This window comes from Mus musculus, chromosome 8 (genome assembly GCF_000001635.26).
Source record: "Mus musculus strain C57BL/6J chromosome 8, GRCm38.p6 C57BL/6J".
Classification (NCBI taxonomy): Eukaryota; Metazoa; Chordata; class Mammalia; order Rodentia; family Muridae; genus Mus; species Mus musculus.
Window position 1 is genome coordinate 95759671 of NC_000074.6, and position 18734 is coordinate 95778404.

Consider the following 18734-nt stretch of genomic DNA (forward strand, 5'->3'; position numbering starts at 1 on the left):
TGTAATTTCACAGAAGAATTAATCTATAAATAAACCCATATAACATGGCTTTTTTAAAGAAGATAGGTCAAAGAAAGCCAACATTCTCATTCAAGAGTGGTGCTACAACACACTGTTAACACTGTAATGCCCTGGGATTAAAAACCATAAGATTTTCTTTTCTTTCAAGACTAGGTCTCACTACTCTCCTTGGGTGGCCACCTGCCCTTGGTCTCACAATGTCACTTTTGGACCAATGGTGATTAGACATAATTTTTGATTGGTTGTCTTGATTAAGACAGTGCCTTTCCACATACCTGGCAGGTCATGAATTCAATCAAGACTAAAATAAACTGGCCTCAAAATTCATAATGATCCATCAGTGTCTACCTCCTGAGTGTCTCGGTAATAACGCAATTTCCAAGTAGCCCCAAGCATATTCTTCTTACCCTGCACAAGCCTGCAGACAAGCCAACATTGTTGCCAGAGTTTCAGCGGGAAGTTGAGCACTTTTGGGCTGATCTTTCTCTGGGGCAAGTCCACCCAAAATAGAAGGGCACCTTCTCTTTAAAAAAGTCATACATGCTTGTATAAAAGGCTCCTAAAAAAAGAAAAGACTTCAGTGTATTTTACATCTATTTTAAAAACTTTCTAAACACAATTAACTACCATCTACAAAGACCAACATTTTAGATATCATCTTAAAAGGGGTACTTTTGAGGGTGGGGATATTGCCTAGCATGTACCAGGTCATGAGTTTAATTCCCTAACATCCTTTTTATATTATTTTTTTTCTAAGACAGTTTAGATACCAGTTTTGGAAAGAAATGAACATTTCCTGCACACTGCTTACCCCATGCTCTCTTATCTTATCTGTTAGCCACTTGTCAAGTTTGAGGTATTCCCGCCGTGAAGCGAGTGCAGCAAGGTCAATGACAAAAGCAAATGGAGTGCCGTTCAGCAGCATCGACAGGGCCTAAAGAGAAACGTGCAAAGTCCAGTAATAGCCATTTCTTTGTACTACTTTCTAATTCCTGTCCTAAAAACATGTCTATTAAAAAAAAAATCTACTCTTTGCTTGGTCAGTTTTTTAAGGGAGTACTCTATTTAGAATTAAAGCCTTATTTAAAAAGGTCAACTCATGCCTACCTTCATAAGTGAACTACTTGGCTCTTTTTTAGTTAGTAATATCAAGAGCAAAGCAAGGGTACAAATACTGTCCCTTCCCGAATTTTAGCATCTGCATGCAAGCTTCTGATATCTAAACACAATTATATCACTTATATTAACAGTGATAAATAATACCTTGGATAACTAGCAGAATACTGCAACAAGTTTGCAAAGGAGTTGAAATTAACGTACTTTTGACAAAATTATAGATTATAGATTACTCATGACCAAAGCCCAATCATCACTTGCTTTAAAAAAACCTCTTGCAAGACTCGTTATACAGCTGGGTGCTGGAGTGCTTCCCTACCATGTCTAAGTGCCTGATTCTGAATGCCACCAAACAAGCAAACGAAACCAGCCTTTAGGACTGACTTACCTATCTAAAATTATTCTCCTTGTTACCTTTCAATGTTTAAGCATCTAAATCTTAATTCAAATGAGCTAGTTACATGTAAATATTCCTAACCCATTTTAGTAAAGCACTGTTGACCCTCTGAAGTCACCTTCAAGTCCTGGGCCACGTCAAGTATTCGAGACAATTTGGCCTGATCATACTGCTCCCCTCTCATGTACCATTCTGCCATTGCATGCATTATAAGTTGGCGAATTGATGGAGACTGCCCCTAAGAAAAGAGGAGGGAACATTAAACAGGAACCATGTTAGCCATTTGGTATTATTACACCTACCTAGCTAATTTTCCATGTTCTACTCATGAAAGAAAAATGTGTCAATACAGAGACTGACAGTCAGGCTCAAGCACCAATTAATTACAGTAACATTCTTTACATCTTCCCAAACCTGGTCAACAACTCAAAAAAAAAAACAAAAAAAACAAAAAAAAAACTACGTTTTCTATGAACATATAAGTCTGCTTATTTATTTTCAAACACAAAAGTAAGATATAAGAAGTCAAGTGCCCTGCTGTGCACCTGTCATTTCAGCATGCAGCATATGAGCTCATGATTACTCTGACCTTAGTGCTTCTATTTGACGCATCAAGGGACCCTGCATGAAAAGACTTAAAAACATAACAAAATAAAAGAGGGGGAAATGTTAAGGCAGGTGCACATTCCTGCAACACTAGCACTCAAGAGAGTTCCAGAGCAGGCAGAGATCATTTTTTTCCTTTGTGGGGGATAGGGGCAAGTTTAGTCTATAAAATTAGGGGCGTAGGGACAGAGAAACCATTCAACAGGTAAAAGTGATTGCTTTGAAAACATGAGTATCTAAGTCTGAATTTCAGTACCTGCATGACTATAACCCTGCAATTTAAGAGTGGAAACAGGACGCTCGCTGGGATTGCTGGCTGCCAGGCTAGCTCTAGGTTAAAGGAAGAGAAAGATGAAGCAGGGTAAGATAGCCTAATCCTCTGAATGCATGCATGTACACTATGCAAGCATATACACACTACATCCACACCAAAACCTAGAGACAATGCCTCGAAAAAGTAATACAAGTGTTTTTATTTGTTCATTTATGTTATTTGTTATTATGTATCTAATTAGGAAAGATGAAAAGTGGCATTTAAAGCTATCTCTGGGCTAGGGGATATAGCTAACCTACTTTCTTAACAAACTTTAAAACCTGTGCTACAAAATGTGAAAGTCATCATCCTTCTACATAGGAGTTTCCAGTCCAGCCTGGAATACAGGTGACTCTTGACTCCAAAACAAAGGATTCTTTTGTGATTTTCCTAATTTTTTGCTGAAATTAGGACCAGGACCTTGTACTGTCATAGTAAATAAGTAAGCTCTTCATGGATGTCAATGGGGTATGTGTCATACCAAGTAGCAAGTTTTAAGGATGCTAAATTTTAATATCTACATAGAAATGACAATAGGATCTAAGATTAAAAACATGTTTGATGATAATAAATCGGTCTATTAGAACACTGATATTTTTCGGTTTTAAATTTATCTTATGTGATTGTTAGATGTTTTGGGCATCATGTGTATGCCTAATACCACTGGAGGTCAGAAGAGGATGCTGGCTGCCCGAGAACTTGTGTTATGGATGGTTGTTAGCTGCTGCGTGGATGCTGGGAACTGAGCCCAGGTCCTCTGAAAGAGCAGCAAGCAGTCTTTAACTGCTACACCATCACTAGAAACAGGAAACTCCAAGATTTAAGACTGTCAATAACTGAAATGAAGAACTGCTTATTTGTCTTACCTGCCCATGCCATGCATAGTGCAAAATAATGGCAGAGTTAGGATGGTTTCCAAGGAAAATTGGCATCAAAGTAGAGATGAGTTCATGGCGTAGGGTGTGCCAGGAAGTGTTGATTTGAAGTAAGGCCAATACCAACATGTCTGGACAGTGTTTGATAGGGAAGCTGAAGAGTTGTTTCACTTGCTCATACTGCCCAACCTCTGCAAGCCTCAGCAGAGATTCAATCAAATCCAAGCTTTTCCTAAGAAAAACGAAGAGGAAATGCTTGAGATCACTGACAATATTAACTATATCTTTAAAAATCCCTTGTTTTCCCTGAATACTGGGCACTAAATCCATGTCCTTAAAAGCACTTTGATAATGAGCTATATCTCTAGCCTTCAAATTCACTCCAGACGAGGTGACATCCACTACAGAATTTAACTACCCACATCACATTTCTACCAAGCCTTGGTATTAGAGAATATTCTTAAGTGGCTGCTGTGGATTTTTAAAACTACATGCTTCAGGGGCTACAGCAAGGGAGGAAAACACTTGCCTAAATGTGTAAAGTCCTTGGTTTCAGAATGCATTGGGTATGTTGGAAGGGGGCATGCTGCTATGCCTATAGATTAATTTTAAAAGAAATGAAACTAACAACCAATAAGTAATTTGAATAATCATTGGTTCTTTACTACCAAGATTTTTATGAATGGAATGAAAAAACAAATGAGATTTCACAAAAGCTAAATATCCTAAATAAATATATTAATAAGACATACTTCATATGATAAAGTTCTATCAAAAATACAACCCTAACACTTACTATCATAATGGAAAGATTTCAGTATGATGCAACTGTCAAGTCCATAACAAACTAATTAGAATCTGGATGGCTTAAATTAGATCTAATAATCTAACTCTACATTTAGTCCATGAAGAAAATAGAAAGACATGGACTGTTCTAGAAAACAAATGATGCATCAATGGCAAAAAATAACTTGAGAGAACTTAATACAACTAAAAAATGTGTTTAGCCTGTGTCTGCATTCTGTCACTGAAATGCATATAAAAATACCTACTAAGCCAAATAGATCTAAATGTGGAAAATACCTAAATATCAGCCTCACAAAAACAAAAATTTAACTAGTGACAATAACTAAAAAAATAATTTTTATTCAACATTCTTTATAAAAAACTTTATTAAATCACTTCATTAAAAATAAAATTTCCAAGCTGGAAAGATGATACATAGGTTGAGGGCACTTAACCTCTGGCTATTCTTCCAAAGATCATGAGTTTAATTCTTAGTCACCACAGGGTGGATCACAATCATCTATATTGAGATCTGGTGCCCTCTTCTGATTTGTAGGCATATATGCAGGCAGACCACTATATATAATAAACTTTAAAAATAAATTAATTTTCTTTGACAGTGTTACATGCTCAGTATGAGCTTTTGTATTTCAAAAGTGCAGGAATTTTTACCATGTGGCAATTTCTCGATTGTCATCCTCTGGTGGTGCTTTCAAAATATCAGTGGCAACAGTGTGACAGGGGTAGTCAGCAAAACAGAAGACCTCTGGGTTTATCAGGGAATGCTGGATGAAGGAGAGCTGGAAAAGAAGACAAAGTCCTTAAGTGCCACAAAAATATGAACCACTTTCATGAAGCTCATCTCAAGGTTGTTAGATAAATGTCCTTCAAAAACAAGGCAGTAGGGAGCAGGGAATATCTGCCCTTTGAAAACCAGGGAATTCAGAAAGGTGGAACAGAACAGTATGATGGCCTTGGGAGATAGACATCATCAAATTAGAAAAGTTTGGCTACTACACCTTAAAGAACTCTGATCAGTTCTAAAACTGTGAAAATACAAATATAAACCAGATGACATGCAACGCTTCCCTGACCTGTGCAAAATAAATTAAATATAATATTGCAATCAATAGGTAAATTGCCCTAAGATTTTTTTTTTTCTTGATTCTATAGCTAAGCATCATTCTATTCTTACCTGGCCTTCTGCATGTTTCCAAGGCCTATATATAAAATCTACTGGAAACACTTCCATGCCCAGACCCCTTTGAATGCCATAAACCACATTGTGAAGTCCTTTGCTGTCACGAATCTGAAATCCAGGATGGTCCAGTTCATAAGTTACTTCCTTGAAATTCAAACTCGGGTTCTATAAAGATGAAAACATTTCAAAGTTAAAGGAACAAATATGGGCAAATATTCGTGCGTTGGCCAGGTCAAAATAATTTTGAAATTCAATCAGAGTATTCTATTTAGAATATCCATCAATACCGAAGATGCACAACAGATTTCAACAATCTTCTTTGTGAGGTTTTTTTCGTGTCTTTTCATTTTTTTCCCAGACTGGATTTTTTTTTTTTTTGGAGACAGGGTTTCTCTGTATAGCCCCGGCTGTCCTGGACCTCACTCTGTAGACCAGGCTGGCCTCGAACTCAGAAATCTGCCTGCCTCTGCCTCCCGAGTGCTGGGATTAAAGGCGTGCACCACCACGCCCGGCTGGATCCCATGTTATGTAAAAAATTTAAGCCTGACAGCCTATAACTCACTATTTGATCAGGCTGGCCTTGAACTCAGAAATCAGCCTGTCTCCTCCCCTAAGTGTTGGGGTTAAAGGTGTTTACCATTGTGGCCTGTTTCTTATAAAGTCTGGATGCATGTACCTCAAAAAAATTTTGTTTTTTTTTTTAAATCTGCATCTAACATTATTGATGCATTATCTGCTTCCAAACTGAAGCACAATGAAAGAGGAGTAAAATGCCACAGGCCTACTTCTGGTAAGGTTGCCAATTTCTCAAAAGCCTTTCCAAAGGTTTGTACCACTGCACTATGTATGTGTTACAAATTTAGTGTGATTACAAGTCTACATGAAGCCGGGCTGTGGTGGCGCACACCTTTAATCCCAGCACTCGGGAGGCAGAGGCAGACAGATTTCTGAGTTTGAGGCCAACCTGGTCTACAAAGTGAGTTCCAGGACAGCCAGAGCTGTACAGAGAAACCTTGTCTCGAAAAACAACAACAACAAAAAATTAGCTGGGCATAACAGCATCTTTATTATTTTAGCATTTAGTAGAATGACAAGGAAAAAAAAATCAAGAGCTCCCACTCCGCCCGTGCTACAGTGGGACCGTCTCAATATAATAATACCACTATAGTCTAAAGTTATAATAGATTAAAATGTACACATTTTAGTGGAGCTGGAGACTGAACCTAGGGCCTTATTCATGGTAGATGTCAGTGAATTATACATCATAAGTTCTGTTAAAAATCTTTTAAAATAAAGATTTTCTTTTCTGTGAGTACTTTGCTTGCATGTATGTATCATGTACATGTACAGTTTCCATAAAGGTCAGAAGAAGGCACCCAATACTCTTAAACTTGAGTTACAGACAGTTATGAGCCATCACATAAGTGCTGGGAACCAAATGGAGGTCTTCTAAAAGAACAGCAAGTCCTCTAAATCTCTAAGCCATCTCTCTAGCTCATCTTCAAAATAAAATATCTAAAAAGTCTAACAAGCCAGGTATGGTGGTGCTAATCTGTGTAAGCACAACACCCCAGAGGCAGAGCAAGACATCTTTGTGAGTTCCAGGCCAGCCTGGTCTGTACACAAGTTCAAGGATAGCCAGGGCTACCACAAAGAGATTCCTGTCTAATATTTAATAAAAATAAAAAAGAGGGGGAAGAATTAACCAAAAACAGAAGTCTAATAATAAAGTATACATACTTATAACCTGAGCCTTCACAATACAAGTGCACTACTGCTAAACTATATCCACAGTCATACTTATTTTTTCACACTGTAATTTTCCTATGTTTGGGAAAACAACTACATGCCATTGTGGTACAGCTATCCACAGTACTCAGAACAGTAATGTACTATTTGAATATGGTGGAGGAAGAGGGAAGTGCTCAGCAATATAGACTATTCCTCCTAGACTTGTATTTATTAGTACACACTATTCTGATTGCAGTGAGAAGATTACCTAATAAAACAATTCTCAGAATGTCATTCCTTGTTAAGCAACAGAGAAATACTGCTAAGAAATGTGGCAGAGCTCACGTAGGATTACAAGTTCTAAGCCACCATGGGCAACTTCAGGAATTCCATCAAAATCAAAGTCTTAAGAAATAAACATAAAGCAACATCAAAATACCTAAGTCACATCAGATACTGTTTCAAAAACAAAGCAAAAAGGAAATAAAAAATACGTTTAAAAATAAAAGGAAAAAGAAAAAACCATAAGGAACTACATACAGCAGCACTTTTCAACCTGTGGGTGGCTACCCTATCCAAACCCTTTCACAGGAGTTGCCTAAGACCATTGGAATTATTCACAATACAATTTGTAACGTTACTAAAACTACAGTAATAGCAACAAAAATGATTTTATGGTGGTGGTGGGGATGACACCACATAATGAGGAACTGTGTTAAAGGGTCAAAGTATTAAGAAGGTTGAGCCTAAGGAGAGATCTCAGCTGAAAGTCAAAGCTGGGCATAATGGTGTACACCTCTAATCCCAGCACTTTGGAGGCAAAAGCAAATGAGCCCTCTCTCAAACAAAGCATTGCATGTCTACAATTTCAGTGCTGAAGAAATAGTGCCTAGAGCTCACTGGCCAGAAAACCTTGATCAGCTCTAGGCAGAACAAGTAACCCTTTAAAAAAAAGGGGGGGGGGGGAATGAAAGGCTAGATAAATGGCTAAAGAGGTTACTTGCTTTGCACTGAGTTTGAAACCCTAGAATCAGTGATGTTACAATGTAATTGCTCCTGTAATCCCAGTGTTCCTTCAGCAAAACTGGAAACAAAGTCTGAGCTACCCAGACTGGAGACAGCAGTAGCAAACAAGAAAAATGTGGTATCTAGCCTCAGACAAGATAGAAAGCAATGACTAACATATAATGTTGTCTTCTGACTGTCATGTGCAATGTGCAAGTCTGCATTCATTCACACACACACACACACACACACACACCCATAAAGTGGAAAGCGATTTCTGAAGACAGCATCAACAACAAACATCAACCCTGACTACCAAACAGACACAAGTGCCTATTAACACACAAAACCCAAGGCGTTGGCTTTGACCCCAATACTATGAGTAACTAAATAATTGGAATACTAATTCTGTTAGTAGCGATGTTATGAGAGAACACCATGGTTCTCTGTAACTGGGTCTTCGTTGAAAGTTGCAAACATAGAAAACTAAAAATGAGAAAATAGGCCAGATACCTCGATACCTTGTAAAAATAACATATATGAAGTCTTAGACTCAATTCTTACTAACCCACCAAGTCTATATGGATATTGCTAGGCTTAGTGGTGCGTGTCTGTTGTCCCAGAACTCAGGAGGTAGAATCAAGGTGCTCCAAGAGCATTCCGTTCTATGTAGCTTCAGGCCGAAGATTAAGGTTTGTCTTCTCTGCTATGCTGAGACTAAGCACAGCTTTCAGCATGTTAGCTGAGTTAAATTCCCAATTCCACACTAAGTAACAGAAAGTCTGACCATTTGTTCAATTTTTCCCATATGATGGAGCCTAGGTAGCCTGAAGCTTGCTGTGTAGATCAGGCTGGTCTCCAATAGTACAATACTCCTACCTCACACTTACAGCCATGTATCGTCATTCCAAACTATAATTTGTAATTCTCACAGTTTGTCCTTTGTATCAGTAAGGAGTTATATTTGAATCCACTATTCTTCTGCTGCATAAATGGCATTGACCCTTCCTACTCGTAGCATCTAATTTGCCCTTTGTGTTTTATTTAAGCACTTCCACATTTTCATCTGTTTTTTTTCCTTTGCATGGAAAGCCAATTAGTTTCTGAATAATCAAAAATAGAAAAAGATCAATCAATGTATAATAAAAACTGTTTTGTTGAATTTATAAAAAGAATTCATGCTACCTTCTCAATAATTCGTTACTTATTACTTTGCAGTGAGTTAGCCTATCTCAGAACCTGTCCAAAGAACAGCCTTATACAATATACTGCCAGGCTGTGGTGGTTCAAAAAACAAAAACAAACAAATAAACAAAAACAATTTACCATTTTAATTCAGAACCGTAAAAGTAGAATCTACAGATAGCTTACTTGTGCCAGTTTCAAGAACAAAAAACCTTAGTCTAACACCTAGCACCTCCAAAACATTTGGACATGGCTGCATATATCTGCCATCATCAATAGACGGGTGGGGTTGGGACAACACAAGAGGTAGTAGATCTATGGAGGTCACTGGCCAGAAAACCTACCTAAAGCAATTGTTCTAAATTCAGTGAGATAGTTTCAAAAAGAGGGCTTAAATTTGATTATGTATTGCTTAAAATATAATCATTGTAAATGCTCTTGTTGCTTTCTGATCTAATAAAGCTGAAATAGTACAAAACACTTTTGCTCTTATTTAACTGCCATCGAATTTATAAAACAAACAAGAAACACCCCCCCCCCCCGCGGGTGTATATAGTGTAATATGAATCCAAAGACCTGACGACAACTACTCACCAGCTCTTTAAGAACATCAATCAAAACCTCGACATTCCACGTGTGTGCCTGTGCCCCCTCGCTTTTATCTTTTCCGTCGCTCCAGATCCCACTGCCAGGAGCAGAGATGCTCTGTAAAAGTGAAACTATAATTAAGTAAATCCAACTAACATGATTTCCTCTCATCTTTAGATCAATCAATCATACTGCACTTTAATAAACAGAATAAAAAGTCTTTTGGTATAACAGTTGAATTCAACAAACCTGTAATGGAATACCGTCTGTTAATCCTGAATGAGTCCGAGCCATCATTCCCAAAACCCTGGCAACCTGGGCAGCTGTGACCTCCCGAACACCAAACTGCATGATTATATTGCGACATTCTTCAATACTGAAACAAAAATATAACTTTAAAAATATGCTACCTCCCACCTCACACACCATGACTAAAATAGACTACTAATAAATGAAGAGGTAGTATGAAGGATGCACTTAACATAGGGAAATTTAATGTTTTGTTTTACTTTTATGCAACTAGAAACATGAATCATTAGCTTAAAAACAACCACCCATAATGAGATCTGACACCCTCTTCTGGTGTGACAGAAAACAGCTACAGTGTACTTATTTATAATAATAAATAAAACTTTATAAAAAAGTAACTTCCATTTTTAGTATTAATTAACTTCATTTTTAAAATTACAGCCTGTGCGCGCGCACTGGAGCATACACATAAGCATGCATACTGTTTTGTGTGGATATCAGGACAACTTGGCTCAAGTCTACTCTCTCCTCCCATCAAATGTGTTCCAAAGATGAAACACAACACCTTTCTCAGCTGAGTTCTCTTACCAACATCAAAACAAATAGCGCATATAGAAGTGAATCTCTTTACTCAATACTTGAAAACCCTTGAAAATGTACCCATCCTTTTCATGTTACTTCTAGAAATTTAATTTAAAATAGTAAAGTATGTGCATGATGATAAAATAGGACTATCCCAGTGACTAAACCAAGACCATGGTTCCTAAATTTTAGAATCTGGTATGTCTTCCTACCAACCTTGCACAAAAGCCATAGCCCACTTCCTGCATGAAGTCAGCTAGCGAGCTCTCCATCATGGTTTTAGCTACCCCTCCAGAATCAGGCAAAATCCTGTCCATTAGAATGTCCCGTTTTTCAGGGTATAAAAGTGGTGCAAGCACCACAGGACAGCGCTCTTGGGGAAAATCTGGAGAGAGAGAGAGAGAATGCAACTATTAAGCAACTAAAAACAACAATCTCGAGGCTAAGAATGCAGCACATCATACTCCATATGATACCCGAGGCCTTGGGTGCAATGTTCAGCAACACATAAATGGAAATCTCTCCTGTTATTTCCTCTAAAATCTCTTCAATCCCAATTCTGCAAGCTCATTCTCAAAACCAAGCAGTTTAGGGCTGGGTGTGGCAGGACACTCAGGAGGCAGGTCTCTGTGAGGTCAAGAACTACATAAAAAGATAACCGCCACCACCAGGGAGTGGTGGCGCACGCCTTTAATCCCAGCACTCGGGAGGCAGAGGCAGGCGGACTTCTGAGTTCAAGGCCAGCCTGGTCTACAGAGTGAGTTCTAGGACAGTCAGGGCTACACAGAGAAACCCTGTCTTGAAAAACAAAACAAAACAAAACAAAACAAAAAGTATTGAATTTCCCTAAGCTAAGCCACATTATGACCTCAAGCCAATCCTAGGATCTGAATCTTTGGGTATCTCAGAGCAACTCCTTACGTATATACTTTTTAACTTTTCCTGTGTAGATTCCAGTACCTGTTTATCAATTCATTACCATATATTAAGCTTTTCACAGCAAAATAATGAGGAACAGAATCCATTACAGTAAGTTTCTTGTCTGAAAAAGTTGATGCAGCTTAAACTACACAAACAATAGGAAGTAGATCATATCTATATTTATCTTTTTGAAGGACTGGAGGCTGGGGGTTTATTGATATTGAATTACAAAGCCAACTGCCTAGAAAATACTACAAGTATTATCAAAAGAGGTCAACCTAGCTTTTGTAATTCAATTTTTTGTAAGCCTCTAATCCCAGCACTGGAAAGACAGAGGCAGGCAGGAAGATCTCTTACGTTTCAGACCAGCCTAGACTACAGAATACGGAGGACAGCCAGGGTTACACAGAGAAACCCTGTCCCAAAAAAACAAAAAGGAAAACAAAAGTGGCCAACCTTTCAAATCAAAAGTAGCCTGTTACTATAATGTAGTCTTCCTATAGAGGAGAAAAGGCAGCAAAGAGCATTGCCTACTCTCACAGATGGGAGTAAGGCTTACTTTAAACTTATTCTTTAACATAGGTCTAGTAGCGCTTTTAAATTTAAAATTCCTCATTTGTTATAGGACTAAAAACAAGGAACAGGAAATCTTCATCCTCACTTATATACCAATATGCCTTTTTTTTATCGTAGCTTATGACCACCGATGATGGCTATGCCTTACCTCTGCGTAGTGTCTTAAGAAAGGCGTCTATCTGTTCCTGTCCAACTCCAAAGGCTCCCTTCTGCCCAAAGAGGAGATGGGAGAGTAGGAGGTGTAGGACCTCTATTGCTATATCTTGGAAGCCACCTTCTTGATTTCCACTGACGTCTGCGTCAATGTAAGAACGCAGAAGATCCGGAAGCTTCTGTTTAATAAACTGGGCAGCTAAAAGTCAAATAAACCAAGTTACTTTTATACTATAATAGGTAAAAAATAAATATCTAAATAACCACCTTTTGTATGCACCATAATTCACTTTGCCTCTCCAATGCTTTCACATAGCTCTACCATTACTATTACTTAGACAGTGACTGATGAACGGGAAGAAAAACTTAAAAGATGAAAAGGTTGTGAAATCAGTTATACAACAATGTAAACATAACACAACAAAATTGTTAAAAAAAACACAGTTGGAGTCAGATATGGTAGGACATGCCTTTAACTTCAGCACTCATGAGGCAGTGGGCTAGAGGAAGAGGAAGATGAAGAGAAGAGGAGGAGGAAGAGGAAAGAAAGAAGAAAAAAGCAGCAGCAGCAGCAGAAGAAGAAAAAGAGTTGGGCCAGGCAGGCATAGCAGCACATGACTATAATTTTAGACCTTAGGAGGCTATTAAGTTTGAGACCAGCCTGGGCTACATAAGCAAAACATTGCCTTAAAAAAACAAGAGCTACAGAGATCGTTCCAGCTGGGCAGTGGTGGCGCTCACCTTTAATCCCAGCACACACACACAAAAAACCCAAAAAACCAGAGATCGTTCTGCAGTTAAGAGCACTTGCTACTCTTGCAGAGTACCCAGGTTCGGCTCGCAGCAGGCACGTGGCATCTCATAACCAGTTCCAAAGGGCCTGACACCCTTTTATGGTCTCCTCAGGTTCCAGGTATACAAGTGAAGCACATACACAGAAGCAAAACATTCACATGTGGATAAATGATTTAAAAAAAAAAAAAACCTAGCCAGGTAGTGGTGGCTCACGTCTTTAATCCTTTAATCCCAGCACTTGGGAGGCAGAGGCAGGCAGATTTCTGAATTCAATGCCAGCCTGGTCTACAGAGTGAATTCCAGGACAGCCAGGGCTACTCAGAGAAACCCTGTCTCGAAAAACCAAAAAATAAAATAAAACCAAATATATAGAACACTATGAAAAAAAAAAAAAAAAAAGAAAAAAACAAAACAAAACCAAAGTAACAAAACTAAGAATCCAGGAATGTAGCTCAGAGGTAGAGGCCTTGCTTGTATAACTTGTCCAAGGCCCTAGATTTGATCCCTAACACCACAAAAATAAAAAAGGGGGGGTGGGGGGTGGAAGAAAGGGAAAGGGAAAAAAAAGAAAAGAGGAAGGGAGGGAGGAAAGAAGGAAGACGAAAGGGGGAAGGAGGAGGGGTGGGAGGAAGAGTCTTATACTCTGGATAAAGTGACTTACCAAAACCCCTGAGATCTGGGCTAGAAGAATTCAAAAGGGCAAGACCAAAAATGACCTGAAACAAGAAGGAGTTATATTAACAGAGTCAAATGTCTGCTTTAGCTACCGTTTCTGCCCAGGACTGTCTTGAAACACTTACCTCCTGTACTTTACTTAGCTTGAGAACTTTACTCAGCTGGGCAAATAAGTGGGGTGCAGGCTTTAAACTCTGAAACGTAACAATTTTTAAAAAAGATTTAACTTTCATTTTTTTTAAAGATTTATTTATTATTATATATGAGTACACTGTAGCTGACTTCAGACACACCAGAAGAGGGCATCAGATCTCATTGCCGATGGTTGTGAGCCACCATGTGGTTGCTGGGATTTGAACTCAGGACCTTTGGAAGAGCAGTCAGTGCTCTTAACCGCTGAGCCATCTCTCCAGCCCTTAACTTACATTTTTATTTTGTTAAGGATGCAAATGTTTTACAGAGTTTTAATGTAGTTAGTTCATCTAATAATGGCACAATATACATACAACATGACTCTGGGTCACTACAAGCAATATAATATATTCTAGAACTATAAACTGATACTTAATACTTGACCCAATCTGATGCCGGGCGTGGTGGCACACGCCTTTAGGCAGAGGCAGGAGGATTTCTGAGTTCGAGGCCATCCTGGTCTATAGAATGAGTTCCAGGACAGCCAGGGCTATACATAGAAACCCTGTCTCGAAAAACCCAAAAAAAAAAAAATTAAACCAATCTGGTTTTAGTAAGTTTCCACTTAAAAACATGCAACTTCCTTAATTCTCTCAGAAAGGTACAAAAGAAAGCTAATCCTTCAAATTTTAAGATAGGACAAGATTTTTTTTAAAAAAGAAAAAGTACAGATGTGGTAGCACACATCTTAAATCCCAACACTCCTGAGCCATAGTCAGGTAGTTCTCTGAGCACCAGGGTTACATAGAGATCGGGTCTTTGAAAAGCAAAGAAAATGAACACAAACCCCCCCCCCACCCCATCAAAGGCTCAGAGTCATTTTAAACAACATATTAAAGAGCACACTCAAGTTGAGTATGGTGTTACATATCTACAACAGCCCGGCACTGAGGCAGAAGAGTAGCCTGGATTATACAAAAAGACCCTTCCTCAAAAATGAAAGGGAGAAATAGATATTATCACACTCTTACTAGAGATAAAAATATACTAACCTTCTGGTAGTGCAATGGATTATCAATGGCATATGACAATGTTGAGATAAAATTTGGCTTTGTAATCAGCGAGGCACACTCCTGAATCAGAAACTGTGTCTTCAAAAAGGTAAAAATTAAAAAAAAAAAAAAAAAAAAAACTTCTATTAGCATTAAGCATCATCTCACATAAATAAAAGTAGAACTTATGAATATTAGATGCTGTAAAATTTTACTATCAAAACTATCTCTTTTAAAATCCCATTTAGGTATATAAAACCTATCAGCAACACCAAAATATCCATATTAGAGTTCATTAATAAGTCACAAAACAATATAATTAATTCTAACAAGACTAAAAAATATCAAGCCAAAGAGATTCCGTTCAGATTCTGAGCTAGCCCATCTGCGTTTCCAGCAGGCGTCCCCTCTCCTGCTTCCTTTGCCAGGCAGATCCAGCAGCGGGTCCCTAATCCTAAATTAGACTGCTATCAGCCTATTAGCCAGGCGGATTATTAGAGGACAGATGAATCCCCAATACATCTTAGCTACAATTAATTGTAAGATTATGTTTAGATGTTATTCTGTAGTGTTCATATATTATGCCCAAAACTGCAAATTTACAAAGTGATTGGGGGTAACTCTTATAAACTCTGTAATCCCTAAATACCTGATGGAAATCTTTGCCACTGCTTTTACCATCGCCACTGAAATCCACATGTGAAAATAGGCAGCGTAATAAATGCCTGTCTGCCTCAGGACCGTGCCGATTCACAATCTGAAACACAAAAATGTTATAAGTTTAAAGGAGGGTTTTGGGGAAATGGCTCAATGGTAAGGTGGCACTTGACTACTATGCATGATACTCTGGATCTTATTCTCCACAGCAAAATTAAATATACTTTTAGGAAAATCAGCTTCTGGGGAATTACTGAAACAACTGCTGAGCATAGTGGCATAAGCCTCTAATCTACCTCTTGGGATTCAAAGGATGGTCATGATTTCAAGGCCACCCTCAAGCTAGAAGGAGTTTGAAACAGCCTAAAAGATAAAAGACCCTGTTCTCAAAAACAGAATTATAGGAATCACTTAAGTACAAGTAACTATACGCAACAATTACTTAAATTTATTCTTTTTGAACTGGCTAAAACAGGGGTGGGGGGTGGGGAACTGACAGGCAAGAGAATCAATGTTTCAATGCAAGAGACAGGAAAAAGCTCAAGAAGCCACTTAAAATGAACCTAGTACAGGCAGGCTTTAGGATCTTTTAACAGCACAGACTTCTTTTGTGCTTTTTTTCTTTGGGGGAACTGAGTGAGTGTGGGTGAACCAGAGTGCTTGTGAGGGTTGGTTTTCTCCTACCATGTAGGACTCTGGGGACCCAATTCAGGTTATCAGATTTGGCAGCAGTTTACTGCTGAGCCATTTTGTTGGCCCTCTTGTCTCTGTGTGGGTGACTATGCGCGCGCACGCGCGCACACACACACACACACACAGTGTCTATTGATTGTGTAGAAGACAGGCATCAATGTCAGGTATCTTCTACTGACACCAACTGGACAATGAGCTCTGCAGCACCCATCAGGGCCAGGGCTATAAAAACACAAACTACAACCCATACCACCAAGACTGATTCTTCTCAGATTGTGCAAAAAGTACTTACTTAATCCTCCGGGACCTGATATGGACATTCATATGGCTAAAAAATAACTAGTAACAATAATTACAAAATTATAAGAAAATATCTGGTAAAAACTAGATGGCAAACAAAAAATACTTGGGAAGCAAAGATGGGCAAATGTCTCTAGAGTTTCACGCCTGTCTCAGAGCATACATGCTCAAGCAGTGTCAAGGCAGCGCACTTGTCTAGCAGTCACAAACTCCTAGAGTCTACCTGAAGGCACTAATCCAAACCCCTCATCACCAACTTTTGCATAAAGCAAACAGGAGAAATGTGAATGTTACATGATTTAATAGCACTGCTATTTTGAATTGGCAAGATAGCTCAGCAGGTAAGATGCTTGCTACCAAGCCTGGCAATGCAAGTTCAATGTCTGGGCCCAACGGGTACAAAGAGAAAACTAACTCCTACAAGCTGTCCTCTAACTACCATAGTCACTGGGTGACACATACAACCTGACCCTATAGAGAATTCATGTAAAAATGGCATAAATAACTGTTTTTTAATTTTTTTGGTTCTTTCCTCTACACTTACATAAGGGATCGCCACCTTTTTTGCAAGCACCTTTAATCACGGAGCCATCACAAGGTCCCCCAAATTTTTTTTTCAGAGTTAATTATTTTATGAGTGCTTTCCCTGGATGAATGTATATGTACCACATTCATGCTGAGAGATCAAAGAGGGTGCGAGATCTCCTGGAAACGGGAACTATAGATGGCTGTGAAGCACCGTGTGATATTAGGAACCCAACCCCAGAGCCTTTCCAATAAAAGCATCATGCCAGGTCCCCAAACAATTTTAAAAGAATGATTACAATGTTAACCTTTGAATAATGTCACAAAAAAATCTCACCTAGGAAGCAAATTTATTTTCTCATTTGTAAGATATTGAGATACCAACTAGTTGACATGATTAGTAAATGCATATAATAATTTCAGTAAAATCCCATCTTTCCATCTGTCAGTAGGTAAAACTATAGAGGAAAAACATCGTATTAAAGTCTGGGGCCTGGTCAGACCTAACCACAGTAAAATATACCTGGTCTCCTTGTACAATAGGGAGAGCATTCATTTCATAAAATGGTGCTGAGTGTGTCTCCAGGTTTGCAAGAAGCTTGCTTACGTCCTTCACCAAGGAAATCAGCAAGGGGGCAACAAAGAGATCCTTGCTATCATCCCAGGTCTAAATACCTAATCTCTGGTGTTAAAAGAGGTTATGTACAAGAACACTAATGGAAACACAACATTTATGTGTTTTAATAACCGTGTACATTGTGAAGCCTCAGCAATCAAATAAACCCAGACATGGTAACACATGGGAGCAATCCCAGTTCAAGGCCATCTTAGAATATACAGAAAAACTTGATCTCAAAAGACATGAAACAAAACCACATAAAATAAATGACTAAGGAAATGGATCAGCAAGTTATTGATTTTGTAGAGAACCATGGGTTCAGTTTCCAGCACACAGATGACAGCTCACAAGTCCTGTAACTTCAGTTCTACAAGATCTGATAGAGACCCTCAGGTCTCAACAGGTGCACATACTCATGCACACAAACATACATGTTTATTTGACCAGATTTATTTAACCATTAACTAAATGTCAGACATAAGACATAGATATCCTTAGATCTCAAGAACTTATAAGGAAAACTGAATAAACCAACTATAATACAACCAAAACATGTAGGGCACTGCTGGTGTCACTAGATTCTCACTTTCAAATAATTTCTGGTAGTCAACAACCAGCTTCTCCGGGATTTGCCTCAGTTGCAGAATTTCAGTGTCTAAATATATACCCTCCTGTGGCAGCCTTCCCCAGCAGGGCCCTTTGAGCCCACTGTGGTACCTTGGTATATGACTTAGAAATGGCCATATAATCTTAACCTGGGTTTAACTGGGAGTGAACTCCAGCTCCCCAGCAAACCTGGTGTCTTAGTCTCATCCCACCCTGTTTTCATTACACCCTAGCCTGCAGAACTGACACAGGTTATATCCTGCTTTCCAGATTCCAGGGAATACAACCTCACCCGTATCATAGGCCCAGTTCAACAAGCTGAGCAGTAAAAAGAACCATGCAAGTTTGTAGGGCAGGCTTAGTAGGTGCACATGC

At 38.7% G+C, this 18734-nt stretch overlaps 1 protein-coding gene across 10 annotated transcripts in view; it reads right to left on the reverse strand.

Annotated features, from left to right (window-relative positions):
• Positions 1-18734, reverse strand: part of Cnot1 (CCR4-NOT transcription complex, subunit 1) — an 89183-nt gene that overhangs the window by 40740 nt on the left and 29709 nt on the right. For 9 of the 10 annotated variants that reach the window (XR_003947260.1, XR_001778431.2, NM_001372351.1 and 6 more), the window contains exons 3-16: positions 15609-15716; positions 14960-15058; positions 13901-13969; positions 13762-13816; positions 12301-12504; positions 10872-11040; positions 10074-10200; positions 9831-9941; positions 5310-5480; positions 4787-4914; positions 3320-3560; positions 1653-1772; positions 833-955; positions 429-580 (exon numbers count right to left, since the gene is read on the reverse strand). Coding sequence is in view for 8 of the 10 variants with exons in the window: in NM_001372351.1 (NP_001359280.1) it covers positions 429-580; positions 833-955; positions 1653-1772; positions 3320-3560; positions 4787-4914; positions 5310-5480; positions 9831-9941; positions 10074-10200; positions 10872-11040; positions 12301-12504; positions 13762-13816; positions 13901-13969; positions 14960-15058; positions 15609-15716 (1877 nt within the window). In the remaining 2 variants the exon portion in view is untranslated. The remainder of the gene's footprint in view (positions 1-428; positions 581-832; positions 956-1652; positions 1773-3319; positions 3561-4786; positions 4915-5309; positions 5481-9830; positions 9942-10073; positions 10201-10871; positions 11041-12300; positions 12505-13761; positions 13817-13900; positions 13970-14959; positions 15059-15608; positions 15717-18734) is intronic. The other variant, NM_001205226.2, reaches the window with a different exon arrangement.